The sequence below is a fragment of the Rutilus rutilus genome (genome assembly GCF_951802725.1).
Source record: "Rutilus rutilus genome assembly, chromosome: 25".
NCBI classification, from domain to species: Eukaryota; Metazoa; Chordata; class Actinopteri; order Cypriniformes; family Leuciscidae; genus Rutilus; species Rutilus rutilus.
In genome coordinates this window covers 29925108-29949126 of record NC_140229.1, presented here as the reverse complement: position 1 = coordinate 29949126, position 24019 = coordinate 29925108, and the positions used below count along the sequence as shown (strand labels likewise).

General features: G+C 37.7%; 1 protein-coding gene across 1 annotated transcript in view; it reads right to left on the bottom strand.

The window, feature by feature from the left end:
- The window catches only part of LOC311284941 (uncharacterized protein), a 227028-nt gene that overhangs the window by 168065 nt on the left and 34944 nt on the right, over window positions 1–24019 (bottom strand). Inside the window, exons 4-8 of the mRNA XM_084400254.1 lie at window positions 18427–18666; window positions 17917–18156; window positions 17529–17789; window positions 17145–17384; window positions 6701–7080 (exon numbers count right to left, since the gene is read on the bottom strand). Coding sequence (XP_084256380.1) covers window positions 6701–7080; window positions 17145–17384; window positions 17529–17789; window positions 17917–18156; window positions 18427–18666 — 1361 coding nt within the window. The remainder of the gene's footprint in view (window positions 1–6700; window positions 7081–17144; window positions 17385–17528; window positions 17790–17916; window positions 18157–18426; window positions 18667–24019) is intronic.

Below are 24019 nucleotides of genomic sequence, written 5' to 3'. Positions count from 1 at the left end.
GATAGTGGCAGACTTGGAAGCTGAAGGAATCATCAGACAATCTTCATCAACCACTAATAGTCCTGTATGGCCTGTCAAGAAATCGGATAACTCATGGAGATTAACCATCGATTACACAAGACTTAACAGTGTAACACCAAAACCGCATCCTATTGTGGCCAATCCAGCCACCATTCTGAATGATATTCCAGGAAACGCAAGAATTTTCACAGTATTAGATGTACTGTCGGCTTTCTGGTCTATACCTATTGACGAAAGATCTCAAGAGAAATTGGCCTTCACAGTGGGGGCAAAACAGTTTGTCTGGAACAGACTCCCACAAGGGCTTAATCTATCTCCTGTGGTATTCCATAGAACTTTGGATCAGTTCTTAACGGAGCGAAAAGCTGAAATTGAGAGTTCAGGGAGTGTTTGCATCCAATATGTTGATGACTTGTTGATTGCAAGCCCAGATGAAAACAGCCATATATTTGCTCTGAATGTTGTCCTACAAGCCCTTAGGAAAGGAGGATTCAAAGTCAACCCCGACAAAGCACAGTTGGCCAAAACCAAGGTTATCTACTTGGGCCAAGAAATATCTGTCGAGGGAAGGAGAATGACAACAGAGCGTGTAGAGGCATTACGGCAACTCCCAAAACCTCTAACAGTTACAGGAATACGGAAGGTGATGGGACTTTTCAACTACTGTCGCCAGTATATACCTGATTTTGCCAGCATCACTAGTCCTCTCATCGACTTGTACAAGGGAGGAAAGCCTGGAGTGGAGCAGATAACCTGGACACCAGAAGCTGAGGAAGCATTTACATCTATGAAAGAGAAACTGACATCAGCCCCAGCCTTGGGACTTCCCGATGGATGATTGCCATTCCATTTGTGGACCAGGGTGGGAAATGAGACCTACTCAGCAGTACTGTGTCAAAAACCAGGTGATCGATACAGACCAGTTGGATACTTTTCCACAAAGATTCCTGTCACAATGATTGGTCAACCACGATGTATACAAGCTCTCGATGGTGCCACATGGGCAGTGGATGCTGTGGAAAATTTGATAGGAGCACAAACCATCATACTTCACACTCCACACAGTATAGTGACGTTGTTGAACAACACAAACATCAAGACCATAACTGACGCAAGAAGAGCAAAATGGGAAGCAACTTTGTTGAACAAGGATTTGAGAGTGGAAATAATCAGAGACACATCCCTTAACCCTGCAACAATGATGCTAGAACCACATGAGTGTGAAAAACAAGTAGAAGAGGAAAGCCATGGTCCTGTTAATCCAATCCCTCTTGAAAATCCAGATAAAGAGTTATGGGTTGATGGATCCAGTTATTACGTTGATGGAAAACGACATACTGGATGGGCTGTAGTGGAAGCTGATGGAACTGTTGTGAAGAAAGGAGCTCTTCCTGGGCAATTTTCAGCACAAGTAGCTGAGCTCACGGCACTTACGGAAGCTTTTGAACTATCAGAAGGAGATCGAGTCAACATCTACACAGATAGTCGTTATGCTTTTTGGTGTGGTCCATGACTATCTTGCTCTGTGGAAAAGACGTGGACTTATCACTAGTAGCGGGAGCGAAATACAACACGCTTCCATAATTCGTCGCTTGATTGCAGCATGTCACTTACCAAGAGAAGCAGCCGTGATCAAAGTAAAATCACATCAATCAGACAAGTCCAAAGAAAGTCAAGGAAACGCGGCAGCAGATGCAGCAGCTAGAGAAGCAGCTTTACTACCTCTTACTCCTGTTACCATGGTACAGGAAAACAGCAAAGATAATCCTGAGCGCCATCTTCTGTCATATCAAACAGAGACAGATGAAGAGAAAGAACAATGGATAAAAGCAGGAGCGAAAGAGGATGATCAAGGCATTTGGAGAATTCCAACCGGACAAGTGGTGATGCCGATTGGAACAAGAAGAGAACTAATGCAGCTATATCATGGAAAAGTGCATGCTGGAGCAAAAGCAATGAAAGCTCAAATCAGCGAGATGTGGTGGTGGCCACGAATGATGAGAGACATTGATGATTACTGTAGAAGATGCTTAATTTGCATGAAAGCAAATGTGGGAAAATCTGTAAAGGTGCGAATGTCACATGCACCCAGACCAACAGGTCCATGGACACACCTCCAAATCGATTTCACAGGACCTTTATCACCCAGTGGAGGGTACCAATACATTCTAGTAATCATGGACAGATTTACTAGGTGGGTGGAAGCATTCCCTACGAGAACTTGCACAGCTGAAGCGGCAGCACGAGTAATGGTGGAAGAAGTTTTTCCTCGCTGGGGTCTTCCATATGAAATTGATTCTGACAATGGAACTCACTTCACTGGAAAACTGATGAAGGAAGCAATGAAATTGATGGGGATCAAACAGAAGTTTCACATTCCGTACCATCCGGAAAGCTCAGGCATGGTAGAACGAATGAACAGATCGTTGAAAACCGCTCTTACCAAAGCCATTCTGCAAACTGGCCAAGGTTGGCATAAGTTATTACCTGCTATTCTGTGGAACTTGAGAGCAACTCCAAACAGAGTAACAGGACTAACTCCTTTTGAACTGATGACTGGAAGAGCAATGGTCCTACCTCCTGATGCTCCGCCACCTGCGGGAACAGGAGGAGATTCTACTTTGTTCCAAGAGAAGTTACGGCGTTATCTAACAATGCTGGACAAAGCTACCAAAGACAATAATAAGAAAGTGCGAGAAGCTCAACAGCAATGGGATGAAAAACATACCACTACTGATATTCCACACATTCCTGAGTTAGGCAGTTTTGTTATGGTCAAACGCATTGCTAGGAAAGGTTTAGAGCCTAGATGGGAGGGACCATATGAGATACTCTTAACAACCGATACAAGTGTTTGCCTTAAAGGGAAGGGTGTAGGAACAGATAGATGGTATCATTGGTCACAAGTTAAACCTTGCTTAGTGAATGAACAAAATGATAATGATGGCTTATGGCCTGATATTGAGCACTGTTCATCCATTAGCTTTAAAGATTGGGAATAAAGAAGTGATGTTTAATTATTTCTCTGCTTCCATTTCAGGGATCATTTCCATTGACATTGATTAGAGATGGTTGCAAGTTATTCTCGATACCCAGCAACAATGGTATGCTTATTTTTCATTTTACTTGGCATTTACCAAGGAAGCCAGGCTTTATGGACTCCTCGAGTTCAAGGAATCACTCGGAATGCAACTCTGAAATCAGGCCAACGTTTTACTCTTCCCTTTATTTCCAAATGGGGATTATGGGATTGGGTGCCACGTAATGATAAAGACCTTGATAAATATCGTGAGGGCATCTATGGTGGATGTAACTTTCATCATCAATGTTACAAAAGCAGAATAATCTGGCCGGTGAAAGATGGGGGATATTCTGGTAGTGCTCAAAGACGAGAAATTTGTTCAAAAGAACAATGTGAAATTGTGGGGTTAGACCTCATAACATTTACTAATGTGGAAATGAACTTCATTTTGAATCGGACCCACATGCTTACAATATGGGATTCACTAGCCCAAGGCTGTATCTATCCCATAGTGTTGCCATGTGAGGGGTTTCTAAGGGATACTACCTCAGGGACAACCAGATTCAAGGGAAATTACATAAGAGTTTGGCATTCGGAAGATGCAAATGAATATTGTGAGACTGAACTAGAAACTGGGGAAATTGGACGGTGTTTTTATCTTTCTGCGGAAAAGACAAACAAAGCTAATACTTGCCCAAATACGACTACGGCACCAGCTCATGGTATCTTGTTAGCAAAAGAAACCAAAACCTTGATAAATGAAGCCCATATGGTGCGACAACGCATTAATTATAACTTGATATCTCTTCTTACTGTTTTTGATCAGTCCTATTGTGGAAATTTCACACAAATACGGAGTTGGTTGGAAAAAGAAATTAAATATTATACCTCTAAAGATCCTCTGAGAAGTTGAAATCGTAAATCTCGAAGTATATGGGGAGATATAGCGGGGGTATTCGGTTCTGTCAATTCAATTAGTAATACTGCTCAAATGAATCAATTAAGCAAATATACTCAGTGGGTGGGAACAATGACTGGGAAAGGACTCACTGAGGCTCTTCAAGGTTCTCTACATATTATAGCAGCGGGTCAGCATCTTAATAACGCAGCGAAGGAATTGGCAGATGCATTAACAAAGTCATCTAATTTTGAGACGCATCGTGCAGCGTGTTTATTTCTGGCTCAAAATTTGAAGGATCAAATGGTAGAGGATATTCAAGTTATTCGAATGGGTCAAATTCCTGAGCGAATAGTGGAATCTGTGTTAGTGGTTTTCGGTAATCAACTTAATTTGACTTCTGCTAAGCATGTTCCATTAATTAAAATTGTCATTAATGAAAATTTGTTGTCAGGTTCTGGAACATTACCCTTGTTTATGGTATGGCCTCAATATGGGAAACGTAATATTATGACAGTTAGACAATTCCAATCAATGGGGGTTAGACAAGGAAATTCAGTAATTAGATTAGGAAAGAATGGATATTGGGCTGAAGGTGATACACCAATGATTTCTACCACAGACTGTTGTGTTGAGGAACTTGAGGAGTTAAGTAATTAACGAGTCAAGGCACTGGCAGAAGACTTATTACTTTTTCTTTTCTTAGATGATTGGGGTTCATTTTTAAATGCTTACACATAGATGTTAAAATGACACATAGTATGCGGGGACATAACATGGGTTGGGGTTCTTTGTTCTTTACTTTTTGTTTTGTTTTCATTTCTGTTTCTAGTCTTCTATTCTTTATATCTATTTCTTGGTCTGCTTTTCCTCCTCACTATCACTTCTATAGGTTGGCCACCTGGGAATGATGGTGGAACTGACGGCCGTAGTTCCAGTGGAGGGACTGAAGACTCAAATTTCATCATTTAATGTTTTTAGTATTATTATTACTTTTTTTACCTTTCATTAATATTCGTAATCAGTAGTATTATGTATCTCTTTTATACTCTTTATATACATTCATAATTATTTGTACTCATTGTATTTTGTGAATATGTGGGAGAGACTTTGGGAGACTTTGGACTTGAGTGTGCTGCTGGACTGAAATGTATATGCAGTTTTTCATCAAGCATAGTATAAGGGGAATACATTCCAATGTTAATGGAAACCATATGTTCTTCTGCTAAATGTATGTGTTCCTATGGAGATGTAGTTTTTTTCCTTGGTCAGGGATATAAAAACCAAGCCCTGTTTGTCCGAAAATTAGAGAAGAGATGGAAATAATGGAAAGATGACTGAGCAGCTGAATTAGATCTTCGCTAGTCCAATGTCTCTCTCTCCTATGTTTTATATTAATTAAATAAATACGAGATATCTTTTGGCAAAATCACTGGTGTCTGTTTCCATGAAATTAAACAACAGGGGAAAGCAAGATTCTTAAATCAACACGGGCTAATATGGTCATACTTCCTGGTTCTGGTAAGAACTCGAGCTGCTGCGTTTTGGACCAGCTGTAGTTTGTTTATTAAGCGTGCAGGACAACCACCCAGTAGAGCATTACAATAATCTAGCCTTGAGGTCATGAACGCATTAACTAATTGTTCCGCATTTGTCATTGAGAGCATATGGCGTAATTTAGATATATTTTTAAGATGGAAAAATGCGGTTTTACAGATACTAGTGACTAGTGAGTACTACTACTACAGATACAGATACAGATACACGTGACTTTCAAATGAAAGATTGGTATCAAAGAGCACACCCAGGTTCCTAACCGACGACGAAGACTTGACAGAGCAGCCATCAAGTGTTAGACAGTATTCTAGGTTATTACGTGAGGAAGTTTTTTGTCCAATAATTAGAATCTCAGTTTTTTCAGAATTTAGAAGTAGGAAATTACGAGTCATCCATTTTTTTATATCAGCTATGCATTCCGTTAATTTTGTGAATTGGTAAGTTTCGTTTTGAAGAAATATACAGCTGAGTATCGTCAGCATAACAGTGAAAACTAATTCCATGTTTCCTAATGATATCTCCCAAGGGTAGCATGTACAGAGTGAACAGCAGCGGTCCTAGTACTGAGCCTTGTGGTACGCCATACTGAACTTGTGATCGATGAGACATCTCTTCATTTACTGCTACAAGTCATTTACTGCTACATTGCTATATTACAGTGTTTCCCATACATTGGTTCACAATATCAACACTGCCCGGCACAAATAGATTTTCCAGAAGGCTTTGACATTGTTAAATAAACATGAGCACTGCATGTTTCAAAGTCAAGACACGGCACGGGTGTTTTTATATGAATGTATTTCAAGGGAACTGACTGTCTTTAGAAAAGTTTCTATGTTATTTTCATTCAATCTTTCTTTATCTTTCCTGATAAAGCAGCGTTTATGAGCGCCTCCTGCTGGACCTCTTTGTAAACAGCATCATTTTATGGGGTCTTACAAACCTGTATTTATACTAGTGTGGGATTTTTCTACAATATTCACTCATAACAGTAAAATAGGGCATTCTGAGTCAATCCACTGCAGTGTTTCCTCTCTCAATCAAAATAAAATGTGGTTAACACCCAGTTATGCTTTTAAAAAAATAAAATAAATACACCATCATGTACCGTGAAACTGGTATAATTTAGAAAAATACCGTGATATAAATGTTTGGTCATACCGCCCAGCACTAAGGTCTGGATAATTTCCCAAGACACAAACCCTCTCGATGGTCACATGCTCTCCTTCGGCTGCAAGGGCTCTCATGACATCCTCCGCCAAACTGTTCACTTCGCTTGAGCTCATGGCCTTTCTCTGTCTCCCAACATTGTTTTCATCTTCCAGCAAGGCTTCTGCTGCCCACATGTTTGCACCATGAACCTCCGCCATCTGGCTGTAGAAGGACTCATAGAAGACAAGCCCTCTTCCCTCCTTCAGTTTCTTCTCCTCAGCATTGGGCATCTTGGAACCAAGAACTGGGAAGTCACTAGTGGACAGATTACCAGGGGCGACTGAACTTGCCTTGGGCCGAACCACTTGTTCATCCACCACAGGTTTGGACTGAACCTTCTTTGCTTCCTCATCAATCTTCTGTTGTGGTCCTACAAGAATAAAGCCAACAATGGGTCTCATTCATGAATCAAGAGCAGAACGAATTTTTTTGTAAATCGTGTATAAAGTGGTTCTGCCGTAAATTTTCGGATTCATTAAAATGTTTGTATTTTCCAAATGTTAGTTGGTACAAAAGAAATCTACACCTGCTCCCAGCCACGTGTAAATAGTGCGTTTAACATCCAAACGTTTTGCTCATTAATAAGGCTGCATTTTAATTCACCTTAATCGGGTACATATTTACACAGCATTTTGAAAAAATATTATATATAGTAATTACATACGGTTTTTCTTTTTACTTTTATTACGAGAGCCGGTAATAGCATCTGCAAACGGAAAACAAGTCCGCAAGTCTTTTTTTATTTTTTTATTTTTTATTTATTTTTTTATATTCAAGCTTATTTTTTTATTTTATTTTTTTTTACAAGTCCACAAGTCACAAGTGTTGCAGTCAAGCTTCATGTCGAACCATTTTCTTTTCACTTCTGGGACTGTTCGATTAACAGATGAAACTCCATTAACTGCATCTGTAATATGCTGCCAAGCATTTTTACCTAAAGCATTTAGGTAAAAGCATTATTGCCTAAAAAATCCTTTTTTTTTAGGACCTGATACGCCACTATGTACGCTTGAAAATAAAATGTGGCGTTTTGAATGAACTTCTGATAATAAAACTTCAATTTCTGCATCTGAGAAATTTCTCTTCTTCTTTCGCTTTTGAGAAGACATGTTGAAATCCTTCGTTTCGTGTCATAACATGATGCCCATATATAGTTGTCAGTCGGTTTTAACCCTCTGAGGTCGGCAAACGCGCCCGCGCGTTTTGCTGGATTTTCTTCACATTGTAGAACTATAAACTTAAATTACTCCGTCATTTATGGTCATACAGAAAAAAGTATGTGATGTGAAAAAATATTTCTACTTTTGTATGTGTCCACTTACAATAAAATCAAAACATTGTGCTTTTGTAAAATAAAGAAAATAAACAGGGTGTGCGTTCTGCCTCTCCGTCGCGGTGAACTTTTTTTTCTTGAGCACGTCTATAAACTGAAACAAAACTCAGCGAATACTTATCACACATTTATGAGCCATATACCTTTATAAACATTTAAGTGTGTACTTTTAAATGATCGGATTCAAACTGAAAACAAATATTCTCTGTTTAAGTAATTTGTATAAAACCAACAAGATGTCCAGCTTCTCAAACGCTTCCTAATTACTTTTAATTTGACCACGCCTACTCGCGCAAAAGACATTCACATGCAAATCTCCACATGGAACGCGAACGCGCTCATTACCTCAAAAACAAAACACCAAAACACTTCACAAGTCTCTGCTTTTCGTCGAGTTTGAAAGGCGCACCGAGAGTTTACATTGGATTTAGGCTACCTCAGAAGAAGAACGCGATTTGAAGACAAGAAAGGTGTAAGGTAAGACATTCTTACATATTAGTTTGTTATTGTTGCATAAATGTCACATTGCAGTTGATCTGTTGCTAGATATATGGTGAATATTGTAATATTTAGACCCGTGTTTACTGTTACTGTGTTTGTGGATATCTGCTCAAACGTAGATATGTATATGGTAACCGTAATGTTTTATATTTGAGCGCGATCGCGTTTGAATGTATCATATTTGATACATTCGAAAAGCAAAACGCACCAAACGGCTTCATGTTTTTACTATTATCTCATTTCATATCATCATAACGAATGGAAACATTTGAAGTAACATGATAATCAATATATTTTTCTCTAGCTTAGTTGTTACTGAAATATTTTGGAAGATTTATAGGCTGCTATGGTTATTGTTATTATTATTTTATGCAGCACTGCGCATAGCCTATGCCTACAAGGCACAACAAACCTGGTGTTCATTATATTATTGTTGGAAACGTGTGTGTGTATTCTGTGAATTTTAAAAAGCAATTTTAACCAGAAAAATCTAAAATGTATTCCCCAAATCGTGCAGGCCTTTCTCTTGATATCAGTATGTTCAGTTTTTTTGTTGTTTTTTTCAGGGCCCAGATGCCACTGAGTCCTGCTGACTTCAACATTCACAGAGTCTCTGTACATGAACATGGTAAAGTGAAAATCAAACACCTTGGAAATTAAAGGTATGTACAATGTTTTTAGGAATGGCACAAAGGTCTCTGTCTTTGGATCATTGGTTATCTTTGGATTATGTTGTGTTGTAAATAAATCAAACAATCTAAAAGCCATTATTTTTTAAATCTCATTTTTTGTGCAAGGTTGCTCAGAATGATAGGGGCCTGATAGCTCCTAATAGGGCAGTTAGAGGAGGGTCTTTGTCTTTCTCAGGTGTGAAAAGCTTACATATTAATGAGCTCCCGCATAAAGCTTTGTGGCACAAAACACGTCGTAAAATTTTTAAATCAATATATTGTCTTATCTGAATGAGCAGTCAGGGTGATTTTCACATTGTTTTAGAGCAAATATTCTAGGCTACGTCATACAATTTTCAAAAGTCTTGTGAAGAAATAATCAGTATGGGTTTCATGGCCTTATTTCAGTGAGAATTTTTTTTTGTATTTTCACAAACCACGCATAAATGTCATTATCTCAAAACTACAAACTTTTACATACATGCTGCTGATATATTATTGAGTTTGTGCTGAATACAGTGTAATTAGACTTTAGCCATGAAAATGTCACAAGTAACAGAAATAAGCACAAATGTCAGAGCATGTCAGAACACCTCCAGGGCCCAGAAAACACCTCAGACCCCAGAGGTTTAATGGCCGGGATTTATGGTAATTGAGAGAATGAGCGTGCACGCGCGTCCCATTTACGACTGATTGGAATTCATTAACCCACACACACATTTCACTATCAAATCTGACGTTTGCGAAGTATTTGTGAATCAGGAGAAGAATTTTCGGGAATGTCTTTTTACGCACAAATCACTCACATATTTAGGGGGAGAGTGGGGTGATTTGTGCCAGGGGGGAAGTAGTTCCACCCCTTGTTCTGGAAAACCATAGAAGAATTTGGTCATGTGACCACATAATTTTGAAAAGCAATCACTTTTACTCATCCTCCAAAGAAGAGAGACACATGGCATGAGAGTCAAGCACATTTTAGTGCAAAAAACAGTTTTTTCCCTTTCAAAGTAAAATTTCTATGATTAACCCTCTGAGGTCGGCAAACGCGCCCCCGCGTTTTGCTGGATTTTTTTCACATAGCAGCAACATAAACTTAAAAAAGTCCGTCATTTACGGTCATATTAATAAAATAAATACATGATTATAAACTATAGAGGGTCTTCTTTTTTTTGTGTACACTCACATTAACATCAAAACCTTGTTTTTATTTTTAAATAAATAAAATAAACAGGGTGCGCTTTCAGCTCACTCTGTCTCCGCAAAAATCTTTCTGAAACAAGTCTGGAAAATGAACTGAAACTCAGCTAATACTTATCACACAACCATGAAACATGCGTCTAAAGAAAGCTTTAAATTTCTACTTTTAAATAAAACAATTCACATTCAAAACAAATATTCTCCTGCAATGTAATCTGTAAGAAACTAAAGAGAAGTACAGTTTCTCCCGTCTCACCTAATTATCGGTAATGAGTTCACACCCACTCGCAGAGCGCGCTATTCATAAGATAATGAGCTGATGTGATCTATGCAAAATAAGGTAAACGCCCCCTGAAATGCCTTAAAACCAGCAAGTTTCATTTATTCACTTTCCTGCGCTGTTGGAAGATGACACGAGTTCAAATTTTGCTCAGAAGAAGAGCAGGACTCTGACGACGAACGTTTGTATTTTGAGCGACGAACGTTGAGCGACTTGATCCAGCCGTGGATAATATTTCGGGTAAGTCTTTTTAAATTTACTTGCATTAGTTGACACATGTTCGCATTTATGAAAAAACAATATTACGTGACAGTTCTCCATTATGGACGCGAGCGCTCTGAAGCAGCACTAAAAGACTTTCAAACTTTCACAGAGACTTCAAAACAGAAAGCACAAATCCATTCTTTAAAACGAATTTCGTTTTGTTTTAATTGTATCTTAATTTTAATATTATTTTCATTAACAAATTTCCTGGATTTAATACATAAAAAGTAAAAAGGCTAGCAATCACAACATAAGGTGCTTGAACTGGAGATCATCATGAACCAGACCGTAGCCTACTCGCCTCGCAGGTCTAAAAAATGTGAAATATATTTACAGAAAGCTGGTTCTAAACAAAACCATCCAAAACAAAAAACTATGTAGCCTAATAAATGTGCATTTCTCTGGTGCGTTCACTAGCCTACTGCGAAGATCGCGAGTCAATAGCCTATCGTCAACTTCATCTTTGCCAGAAGTTAATAAACAATTAAAATGTCTTATTGCAATATTTTACATATTCATAATCATTATTTTTGCTGGATCTTTGAGACAGCTTTTTAGGTTTATGGCGTTTTGGAAAAGAGCTCTTCACGTACAAACACCGTTTCACTAAGGCACAGCGGCCCTTCAGCACATAAGAGAAAGAAAAAAAGAGAAAAAGCACGGACTTACTATTACGAAACTTTGATGTGGTTGAACAGGTGAAACAGTCACAAATTCCTCAGCGCGTCCTCCTCTGATTGCTGTGTTCTGACTGAAAAAGTGCGTGCAGGAGCACATGCGCAAAACGTAGGTTTGTAAAATGTCCTTTTTTTCAAAATGACATATGATAAAATAAAAATAATTCATTTATCATTTTACAAAACGGTTTTGCGCATGTGCTTCTGCGCGCACTATTTCGAATTTACGTAACGTTTTTGACGACACGGGACCATGGGCTGGGCCACTCGGAGGTTGCTTCCGGGAATAGTAGGCTACTGCCCTACAGTATTAAAAGTCGCATATAATTTATAACATATTATTGTTTATAAGGTTATAGTGTGCGTTATTTGTTTTCTCTTTAACTTCTTTCAGCTCTTTTCATGTTTGGGGGGTCGGATTGTACAAGTTACTTTTGTTTATCGCTCACAATTGCTTTGTTTATAACAGACTGATTATTTTTTTTATTTTGGTCACATTTGATTTGCTTAGAGCAAATTTAGAACATTATGTTCCTCCACATAGAGGAATTACAATAAAACAGATTGAAAAACAAAACCTCCTCTACTTCTTTTGTTCAGGCTGCGATGGGCCATTAGTCATTGGGGGGGTGTCTATGTCACACCCCTGGTCTGAATCTCATTAATATTTATAGCCATTACCACTCCCATGCATAAACCTCTTCTGACAAAAAAACTGTTTTACAACGTTTAAATCAATGTATTGTTTTATGAGAACGATTAGGCAGGATGATTTTCACATCATTTTGAAGAAAAAATCCTAGGCAACAACATCCATTTGTCAAAAGTCTTGTGGACACATATTTACTATATGTTATGTGGTTTTATTTCAGCAACTTTCATTTTTATTTTTTCAAATAACCACGCATAAACATTATTCTCTAAAAAACACAAAGATTTACAAGCATGTTGATCAGATATGATGGTAGCCCTGTTTGTGCTTTATAGAGTGAATTTACACCTTTGCCATTAACATGTTTATAAATAACTGAAAAAACAACAAATGTCAGAGCATGTCAGAACACCTCCAGGGCCCAGAAAACCCCTCAGACTCCAGAGGGTTAAGGTTTTTTGATTGTAGTGTCTGAACAATTATAGACAAGTTTGAAAACATTTCACACATGTTTTAGTGCTTTAGTAGGCTACACAATGAGTCTATACAGTTAGCATGATGTTAGCTCTTAACTGCTGGATCATGCTAGTTTTTCAAACTTGTGGGTCTGGGGTGATTTGTGCCAAAGGGCCTGGGTTAAGTTGTGCCAGATCCAGACCACCTAGACCTACATACTCACAGGGGATAATCTTGAGAAGTGAGGAGATGGGCATGCCTCATCATTGTTTTACTTAGGCCTGCCTGCTATTTGTTTAATTTAGCTAACACTGATTTCAGTTTTGAGTTTGCACTATGTTATTAAAGAGAAGTTTTGTGGCCTATGTCACAATAGTATGTTTAGAAATTAGCCTAGTCACTTTATTCTTATATGTTACATAATTGACAGACAGCGCTATGTCAACAGGCATCTATTGCCAAAGCCTTTTTGCCTGAAATGAGTCACAAATATCATATATTGTGTTGCTATGGTGCTCTAAATGGTTGCTAGGGCGTAGCTTGATAGCTTCACAATGATCCTGAGAGACTGATTGGTCGTCTGAGTAAAATGAGCCCGCCCCCTTGTCTCTATGACACTGTGATCCAGAGTTATGTTCAATACAAAATCCCTATGCAATTGACCATAGTAGGAAAAACGCATGCTATGGTATTCCAGGGTGAAAATATCTAAATAAACCTTAAATGAGTAATTTTGTATTGAATTTGTCTTGCTTTCATATAGCAGTATGGTTCATAACATTAAAATGTTCTATTTTACTTCAGAAATCACTGGCACAATTTACCCCAATGAATTCCCCCAAAGGCACAACTTCCCCCGCACCAAGGGCAAGTTGTGCCATGAGACCACTTTTTTCCCAAGAGCTATATTTCTGAAACAATTTATTTCAGATCCAAAGTTATTGTTCTCAGGGATGCACCACATCCTGAAATATATGTACATCCTTAAGTTGAAGGCAATACTGCCATGGCCTCAATTTAAAGTCACTTTGAGTAAAAACTGGCACAACTCACCCCACTCTCCCCCTACTCGTATATTTATGAATGTTTCATGAATGAGACCCAATGTGTTTTTAAAGACTTAAAGTTATAGTTCACCCAAAAATGAAAACGACCCCATGATTTACTCACCCTGAAGTCATCCTAGATGTATGTCATTCTTCTTCAGACGAATAAAATCGAAGTTGTATTAAAAAATGTCCTGGCTCTTCCAAGCTTTATAATAGGAGTGAATGGGCATAATTTTTTTAAGTCCATTCAAGTGCATCTATCCATCATAAAAGTGCATCCATCCATCATAAAAGTGCTTCTATCCATCATTAAAGTGCATCTATCCATCATAAAAGTGCATCTGTCCATTATAAAAGTGCATCTATCCATCATAAAAGTGCATCTGTCCATCATTAAAGTGCATCTATCCATCATTAAAGTGCATCTATCCATCATTAAAGTGCATCTATCATCATAAAAGTGCATCTGTCCATCATAAAAGTGCATCTATCCATCATAAAAGTGCATCTGTCCATCATTAAAGTGCATCTATCCATGATAAAAGTGCTTCTATCCATCATTGAAGTGCATCTATCCAACTATAAAAGTACATCTATCGTCATAAAAGTACATCAATCCATCATAAAAGTGCATCTATCCATCATTAAAGTGCTTCTATCCATCATTAAAGTGCATCTGTCCATCATAAAAGTGCATCTATCCATCATTAAAGTGTTTCTATCCATCATTAAAGTGCATCTGTCCATCATAAAAGTGCTTCTATCCATCATAAAAGTGCATCTATCCATCATAATATGATTATTATTTTTAAATATGGATATTTTTCTTGCATGAATGCATCGCTTTACTTCAGAGGGCCTTTATTAACCCCCCCACAGAGCAGTTTGGGACACTTTTATGATGGATAGATGCACTCTTATCATGGATGGATGCACTTGAATGGACTTCAAAAAATAAATGGTGCCCATTCAATCCCATTATAAAGCTTGGAAGAGCCAGAACATTTTTGAATATAACTCTGATTGTATTCGTCTGAAAGAAGAATGCCATGCATCTAGGATGACTTCAGGGTGAGTAAATCATGGGGTCATTTTCATTTTTGGGTGAACTATTCCTTTAAGAACAAGGAACTGTTTATGTACTTGTCTATATAACTGTATATACTCTTACTGTCAAGGCACTTTGCTCCTGCTTGTTTATCATCTACAACTGGACAAACGGAGTAGGTTTTTAACGGCAGTGCAGACCCAAATAAGAGGGAGTAGCCATTCTCCAGTTCACTAATGGAGTTGCTTGCAGCTGGATATTTTCTTATAACCTCTTTAACTCTATCTATCAGATCCTCTTGCTTCATTTCACTACCTCTTTGAGCAAAGTCAGCTCCCAAATAACTTCAGGGTTTCTGCACACTTTCTGCACACAAGTCAAATTTAAGGCTTTTTAAGACCTTTTTAAGACCCTTTAAGACCTGAAGAAATCAAAATGAATACCATGCATTAGGGGTGTGCAACATTGACAAAATATGTCTCGATATTTTCAAAGTTTTGTTGATAATAATTAGATAATATTTTACTGATTGTGTTTCTGTGCTTGGTGCCATGGCTGGTTTAGGCCTGTTGTTGACAGCAGACTGACGAAGATATTCATATTTATTCATATTCTATGCAGTGGTCAGTTCACAGCAGTGACAGAAATGAACCTTTTTTAATTAAGGGGTAATATTTGCCATCTTAAATTGATTTCCAGGGGCATTTTCACATATAAATGGACATTTTGAATTTGTAGATGTATGCATCAGCTTTCATGTCAAATTCTAACATTCAAATTAAATTATATTAGAATAATTAAATAATACCACTGTTAACAGTCAAATTAAATCATTAAATCAAAGTCCATCTTTGCAGTGCAGAGGTGTCACAGAAGTGGCATCAGATCTGGTTACACTACATTTACAATTGCATAAATAAAGCTATGAGATTGCTAAATATGAACTGATTTCTAATTTTAACGCTCTAATTACAGGGTAGGCTACTTTAAATGTGAAACTAAAACTGCCAGTAGGTGGCAGCAAGTCACTGTCTTAATAAGTGAGTTGAGGGAGTCATTCATTCCACCGATTTGTTCAAACGGCTGATTCATTCGGGAAAGAAGCAAGTGATTGTTCATTGAATCATTACATTGATTCGTTCAAAACTCGGATTCCATTAAAAAAATCATCGCTGTCTGTTGCATTGAGACTCTGCTATGGCTTCATTTTGAAATTCTCGTCAGCGAAATAAAGGAAAAACAAACAATACTGACAATATTGTTTATAAAATGTAACAATGTTAATTTATTGTTAATTTAACTGTTATATAAAATAAATATCACATTTGCAATTGTGCACGGTAAAACAGAACTCTTGCTGATGTGATATTATAGGCCTATGATAACAACATAATATTATATGAGACATTTGAGACATATATGAGACAAAAACTCATTTGGTAACATACCTATAACTCACATCACGCAGTGAAAGCACGAGGGACAAAAGCGATGTCAGCTCGCAGTGCCGCGTACATCGTTAAAACAATGATTACAATATCATAATAGACAATACACATCGCACACCTCTACACACATAAAGAATGAACTTAGAATTGAACTGACACTGAAAAACTCGCTTCTCCTTCTCTCCTCCTGTTTCGCGTGCAGGGGACAGACGTAATGCTGCCACGAATGTGACGCGAATGTCAAGTGAACAAGCAAATCCACAAAGAAAGAATTAATAAATAAAAAAAGTACGCTAATTAGATGGTTCTAATTTGGAAAACATTTAGAAATATTCTAAGTCAAATTGCCATCGAAAATTTAAGACCTTTCATAAGTAAAAATAAGACTGTTTAAGACTTTTTATAGCCTTAAATTTTAAAAATCTAATTTAAGACTTTTTAAGGATCCGCGGAAACACTGAACTTGCTTTCGAGGATGGATTCGCAGGTGTTGGATCATTGTTCACTGTTGGTGGGATTGCAGGTGTTGGGACTCTTCTGTGATTCTTATGGAAGATTCTCTCGTTCTCCACCAAAAGCTCATCGCTCAGAGAATCAATAAAGGAGGTGATTGAGCTAAAACCAAGGTCTGACAATTTGAGGTTACGCTGATACTCCTGACTGAAGAATATAGACAACAACCTAAGAGGAATGCCTTTATGATTTCCCTTAACCAGCTCCACAATGTCTTTATAAACCCCAATGTGCACGGGTGCTGAGAAAACCATTGAAAAATCATATATGAGAACCACATGAGACTGAATGACATAACCCTTCATTGTAATGTATTTATTTGAGCCATAAAAATTGACAAATTACCTGTAGGTGTTGAAGCTTCAGCCATGGCACTCCTGTAGAAGATTTGCCCATTTTCCACGTACAGCTCTTGGCTTAGAGAGTCAATGAAAGGTGCAATTGAGGAGAACCCCAATTCTTTCTTGCTCAAGGGTCTCCCATACGCCCTATCATAAAACTCTGCTAGTTGTGAAAGAGGAATGCCTCCCTGGTAGCTTTTTACCAACTCCACGACATCTTTGCATCTTTTTTCAAAGTCTTCACCTGTAAAATATATGACAGCACTTTCAGGATAATGTAAGATATATTTTAAGATGGCTTCCCTGGCAGTACTTATTATCCTTTACAAAACAGCTACAAAAATAGAGTTAATGGATCTAGAAGTTGAATATAATGTGAAATCAGTACCTGTAGAAACTGTGTTTTTCTTGTGAAAGATCACACCATCTTCTACCATAAGATCCTTGCTAAGAGAGGCCACAAACGTTTCCATCGACGGGAAACCAAGTTCAGCAGGCAAAAGGACTTGTTTATATCTATGAGCAAAGATCTCTGCTAATTTATCAAGAGGAATTCCTTGAGGGTGTTTTTTCACTATCTTGATGACTTTCTTACAAATTTCCTTCTTAGGAACGCCTTTTGGGGGTTCCTTATCCAGCTCCACAACGTCTTTACAAATTCCATCAATATAAAAAAAGAGAAAAAGCATACAAAACATATATGAGAACTACATGAGAGTAAATGACATAACCCTTCATTTTATTGCATTTATTTGAGCCTTAAGTTGACAAATTACCTGTAGGTGTTGAAGCTTCAGCCATGGCACTCCTGTAGAAGATTTGCCCATTTTCCATGTACAGCTCTTGGCTTAGAGAGTCAATGAAAGCTGCAATTGAGGAGAACCCCAATTCTTTCTTGCTCAAGGGTCTCCCATACACCCTATTATAAAACTCTGCTAATTTTGAAAGAGGAATGCCTCCCTGGTAGCTTTTTACCAACTCCACGACATCTTTGCATCTCTTTTCAAAGTCTTCACCTGTAAAATATATGACAGAACTTTCAGGATAATGTAAGATATTTGAAGATGGCTTCCCTGACAGTACTTTACATTATGACAGGCGATTCGGCCACTGAAAATCCTACTCTGGTTTAACCCCCTGGGGTCGGCGGTCGTGCCGGCGTGACCAGCTCGCTTTTTTTCTTATCAGTGCAAAAGAGACTCAGTTGATTTTGATCTTACATATGTAGTAAATGACATAACCCTTCATTTTATTGCATTTATTTGAGCCTTAAGTTGACAAATTACCTGTAGGTGTTGAAGCTTCAGCCATGGCACTCCTGTAGAAGATTTGCCCATTTTCCACGTACAGCTCTTGGCTTAGAGAGTCAATGAAAGCTGCAATTGAGGAGAACCCCAATTCTTTCTTGCTCAAGGGTCTCCCATACACCCTATTATAAAACTCTGCTAATTTTGAAAGAGGAATGCCTCCCTGGTAGCTTTTTACCAACTCCACGACATCTTTGCATCTCTTTTCAAAGTCTTCACCTGTAAAATATATGACAGAACTTTCAGGATAATGTAAGATATTTGAAGATGGCTTCCCTGACAGTACTTTACATTATGACAGGCAATTCGGCCACTGAAAATCCTACTCTGGTTTAACCCCCTGGGGTCGGCGGTCGCGCCGGCGTGACCAGCTCGCTTTTTTTCTTATCAGTGCAAAAGAGACTCAGTTGATTTTGATCTTACATATGTGTTATACATTATTCAAAACTGTTACATTTCTTATTTTATTTGCGTACACTCATAATAAAAACAAAATCTTGTGTTTTTCATAAAATAAAGAAAATAAACATGATGCGCGTTCTACCGTCACACTCAATGTGAAGTTCTGAAACGCGACAGAAAACTATCAGTAACTCAGCGAATGCTTTTCACACTGACATGAGACATGTCTTTACAAAGCTTGAAGTCTCCATTTTTAAATGATGTAAATTATATAAAAAACAAATATTCTCTGTTTAAGTAATCCGTATGAAAGCAATGACATGTACAGTTTTTCCAGCCCATGCTCATTAGCTCTAATGTGACCACACCCACGCACGCACAAGCGATTGACATGCAAATAGTCTACGTGAAGGAACGCAGACCTGTAAACACCCTCATTACCTAAAAAAAAAAAAAAAAAGAATCAGAGAGTTCAGTAACGTACTCCTCTGCTTTTAATCGAGTTTGGAAGACTGTGTTTGTGCTGTGCTGTTTATTTACCTCAGAAGAATTAGAAGAACGCGATTTGAAGATGAGAAGATTTTTAAGGTAAGACATTTCCACTCCTAATAGTAAGCATGTTATTGTTGTATAAACTTTACATTGTAGCTACTAGTTAAACTGGTGCCAAACTAAAATGTACGTTATGAAATGAGATTGGAGTAAAAACATGAAGCCCAATGTCGTACATGTATATAAATGTATCTATATATAGACAGAAACATGTTGAAATGTGAACTATAGACTGGTAGGCAACCTTTCAGTGCTAAATTGATATACACGTACGACAAAAGGATGTTCTTATGTTCAATAATAAAACACATGAAGCATGATAAAAGTAGCCTAGTATATGAGAGTTTACTCTGATATGGTGAATATTATAATATTTAGACCCGTGTTTACTGTTAAATACTGTGTTTGTGGATATCTGCTCAAACGTAGATATGTATAATATTGCAAAAATAATGTTTCATAGTTTGGAGCGGCTCGATCGCTTCAGTAAATGTTCTCCGCACGCGCTGTTTGTTTGAGTCAGTCGTGCTGTGCTTTTGAAAAGCAAAATGTGCCAAACATTAGGCTTCATGTTTTCACTCCAATCTCATGTCATAACGTCATAACGAATGGAAACATTTGAAGTAACATATGATAGGCTAATCCATATATTCTTCTCTAGTGTAGTGTTACTGATATGTTACTTTTTAACGATTGATAGGACGCCTTGCTATAGGCGGCTGTTATTATTATTGTGTGCAGCACTGCACGTATATGCCTACAAGACACAACAAACCTGGTGTTCATTTTATATATATATACTGGTATGTGTATTTTGTCAATTTTTGAATCACAATTTTAACCAGAAAAATCTAAAATATATTCCCAAAATCGTGCAGCCCTATAGTTTCTCTTGATATTTTTTTTTACACAGGGACCAGATGCCACTGAGGAGTCCTGCTGACTTCAATATTCACATGAGTCTCTGTACATGAACATGATAAAGTGAAAAATCAAACACCATGGAAATGAAAGGTATGTACTATGTTTCAGGAATGACACAAAGGTGTGTGACTGTTCAAGTCTCTGTCTTTAGATCAGTGTGTTAAATAATGTGTTTTTTGTCGTTTGTTGTGTATCTTTGGATTATGTTGTGTTGTAAATAAATCCAAACAATCAAAAAGCCATTCTTTTTTAAATCTCCTTTCTTTGTGCAAGGTTGCTCAGAATGACAGGGCCTGATAGCACCTGATAGGGCCATTAGGGGAGGGTCTTTGTCTTTCTCAGGTGTGAAAGACATCAATATTCAGGATGTGTTCACGCCTCCCCGCATAAAGATTTCTTACACAAAACACGTCTTACAAATTTTGAAACAATATATTGTCTTATCTGAATGAGCAGTCAGGGTGATTTTCACATAGTTTTGAAGCAAATATTCTAGGCTAGGGGTGTGACGATAACCGCATCATCGCAATATCGCGTTGATGAGATGCCTACCGCGGTGTGAGGTCATCACCGCACGTTTTTTTTTTTGTTTTTTTTTGCTGAAAGTTACAGGAGTGCATATGGTGTGTGATATGAACTATAAACACATTACAGGGTTTCTGCAGGGATCTTCAATTTAAATTTAATGCCTTTTTAATGCTTTTTTAATGCCATTTTTTCATTTTTAATGCCATACACGACCCATGACTAACCACGGATATTATGCATGTATGTATGTATATATATATATATATATATATATATATATATATATATATATAAATTAACCTGATTAATCACACATTTTTTTCACAATTAAAAACACTTACATTTGTTTGGGTTTATATTAGTTTGTATATTTTATAATGTAATCATTTCACAGTTAATCTACAAATGAATGTAGAGACAACATAAAGGCCAGTCTCACTGATACTAATACAGCTATTGATATCTGGATAAAAATTATTTCTCCCCCCTAATAAAAAAAAAAAAAGACAACTTTTAATTTAAGTGAACTTAACAAACAATCCTCACATAAACCTATAATAAATGTCATATTTACCTTTGCCTTCCTGTCTAACATACAAAAATTGAATGAAGTTATCAAACAGTCTGCACTGCATAAATTATAGATTAAATATAGACTAATGCTTATTAAAGCTACAAGAGTTCTTTAGTCAATAGCAAAGAGTAATTTTCTCTGGTGCCTTTGTTCTGTGATTAACTTTACTGACAGTAAGCTTTATTGGCTGCTGTCCCTTTAAGAGCAGCTGCAGACAGAAACACGGATCTAACACGCGCCTCATTCTCTCACAACTCTTTGCGTTCATCAAAGACTTAATTTCACTAATTTAAGACTACTCTTATTTTATGAGGATACTCACAAAACAGACATTTTGGCAAAATTGTGTGTTATTGTTCGTTCAAGCGCGAAAGAGGACCGTTTTCTGGTGCGTTTTCTGGTTTCTCTGTGTGTGTGTGTGTGTGTGTCACACATAGACAGGACATTCACAGGCAGCGCGTTTAAAACAGCGTTAAACTGGACAAAAATAATCTCATGCGTTAACGCGTTAAAAAAACGCAAAGTGAGCTTCACCAGCGGATGTCAAACTGATGAGAGAAAGTTACTACACATAGATAACTGCTGTCTGCCTTTTACCGTCGATCTGTGGCTGTCAGACTGCATATGAGATTTTACAGCGTTGATTGATTCCCATTGTAGCTACACAATTTAATACCTTTTTACAAAGGCTGCAAAATCATTCTTTATTTTGACCACCAACCATGTTCTAAATTGTTTGTCTCCCATGCACTTTCCCAGTTTTCTGGTCTAGTTTTATTCCTGTTGTTCCTACTGTCCAAAATTGCTCGCGCCACCTCCACAACTTTGCTCCGGCCGGAGGCAATCACCAAACCGTTTCCACGTGTTTTTAATCACACTAACGTACATATTTTGCGACAGCAAATACAAATGATTAATTATGAAGACTATATTCAAATAAATTGATAATATAACATTTTCTTCAAACCCATAACAAAATTTAATGCCTGTAGGATTACAATTTAATGCTTTTTAATGCCATTTAAGGCCTTAATTATCGCAAAATCCATTTAATGACTTTTAATGCTTTTCAATGCCCCGCGGAAACCCTGCATTAATATTTTGCTTATAATTTACTGTATTCTGCGAGTCCCATGTTCAAGGGCTTCTGGAGAAAAAAAAAAACGCTTCCTGTGCAAGGGAGGGAGTCGAGGGACAGTCCGTTAAACAGCATATGGGGGATTTATTTTTTTGTGTGTGTCTGATTATTATTAATTAACTGCTAGGTTTTGTGATGTTTACAGATAATGTTCAATTAAATACAAACAAACACAGGAATAAAAGACAAGCATAACGTAAATAGTTGGACTTAGATTTTAATTGCAAGTAGCGATCTCTCTTATATGGTATAGGAAATAACAGTTGACGGCGCTAGCCGAATGATTAAAAAAATAGCCACGAATCTAGTGTCTAAGCCAAATACTGTGTCGCCTTTGAGGCAGGTGACAATTAAGGGGAAGCCGGTGAATTTGGACAAGGCGCACAAAAGTATCCGTCTCGTGAGGAAATACCACTAACCAATAACTAGACCACATCTTAGAAAAATTAACCATCCTGTGGCGTTTGCAGGACTTAAGTGCAGCACACCTACCTTAGGTCGGCGACACACTGGCTGCGTGGCGTGTCCGTTTTTATTTCGGCTCCCATATGTTAACAGGTTAGAGTTTGAGAGCGTGAGACGCGCTTCTCAGTTGCGGCACGAGCCGCGCGGAAAACGCGTGCATTCCAGAAATAGAACCAACGCCTATTTTTCACGCGACACGAAAGCCTGTTGGAAGCGTTTCCTGGCAAAATAGAATAGGAAAAGATGTTTGTATGTCATTTTGACATGAATACATATAAATAAATTACATTTTGATGTTTGAAAGTTAAGGTTTTGACATAAATGTAGATATAAATGTAATTAAAAAAAATATTATCGATTTTCAAATATTGCACCTGTCAATACAGAACGAAATATTCTGTAGCCTATTTTGCCGTCAATACTGCCGAGTGCCGACGCTGTCTTTGCTGCTATATATTTATGTTTAACATTAAGTAGCCTAGGCCTTCCACTCTCTCCCCATATGTCGAATATATCACCAATGAGGCTTATATGTCACCTAGCAGCAGCAGCGCTGTTTCTGGTGTGCAAAGACATAGAAAAAGACACGCAGCTGACACGCAACAGAAACGCCACAATCACACCACACAGCCAGTGTGTCGCCGGCCTTAAGACTATAATAGTTAATTATTAATATTTACAATTTAATATAAATGTTAATTTGTTTATTTTTTAAATAAAGAATACTGCTTTATGATTATTCATTTCCATTGTCATTTACAAGCTACATGCGTTCTTGATCGCGTCTGCAGTGTGTGATGCGGCCGCGGGTGATTTTTTTTTTTGAGGGGGGGGGGGGGGGATGTCGGTTAACCGCCAAACCGCGATATTTGTTGCTTCTTCACCGCGGTAAGAAAAAATCCCATACCGTCACAGCCCTATTCTAGGCTACGTGATACAATTTTCTAAAGTCTTGAGAAGAAATAATCAGTATGGGTTTCATGGCCTTA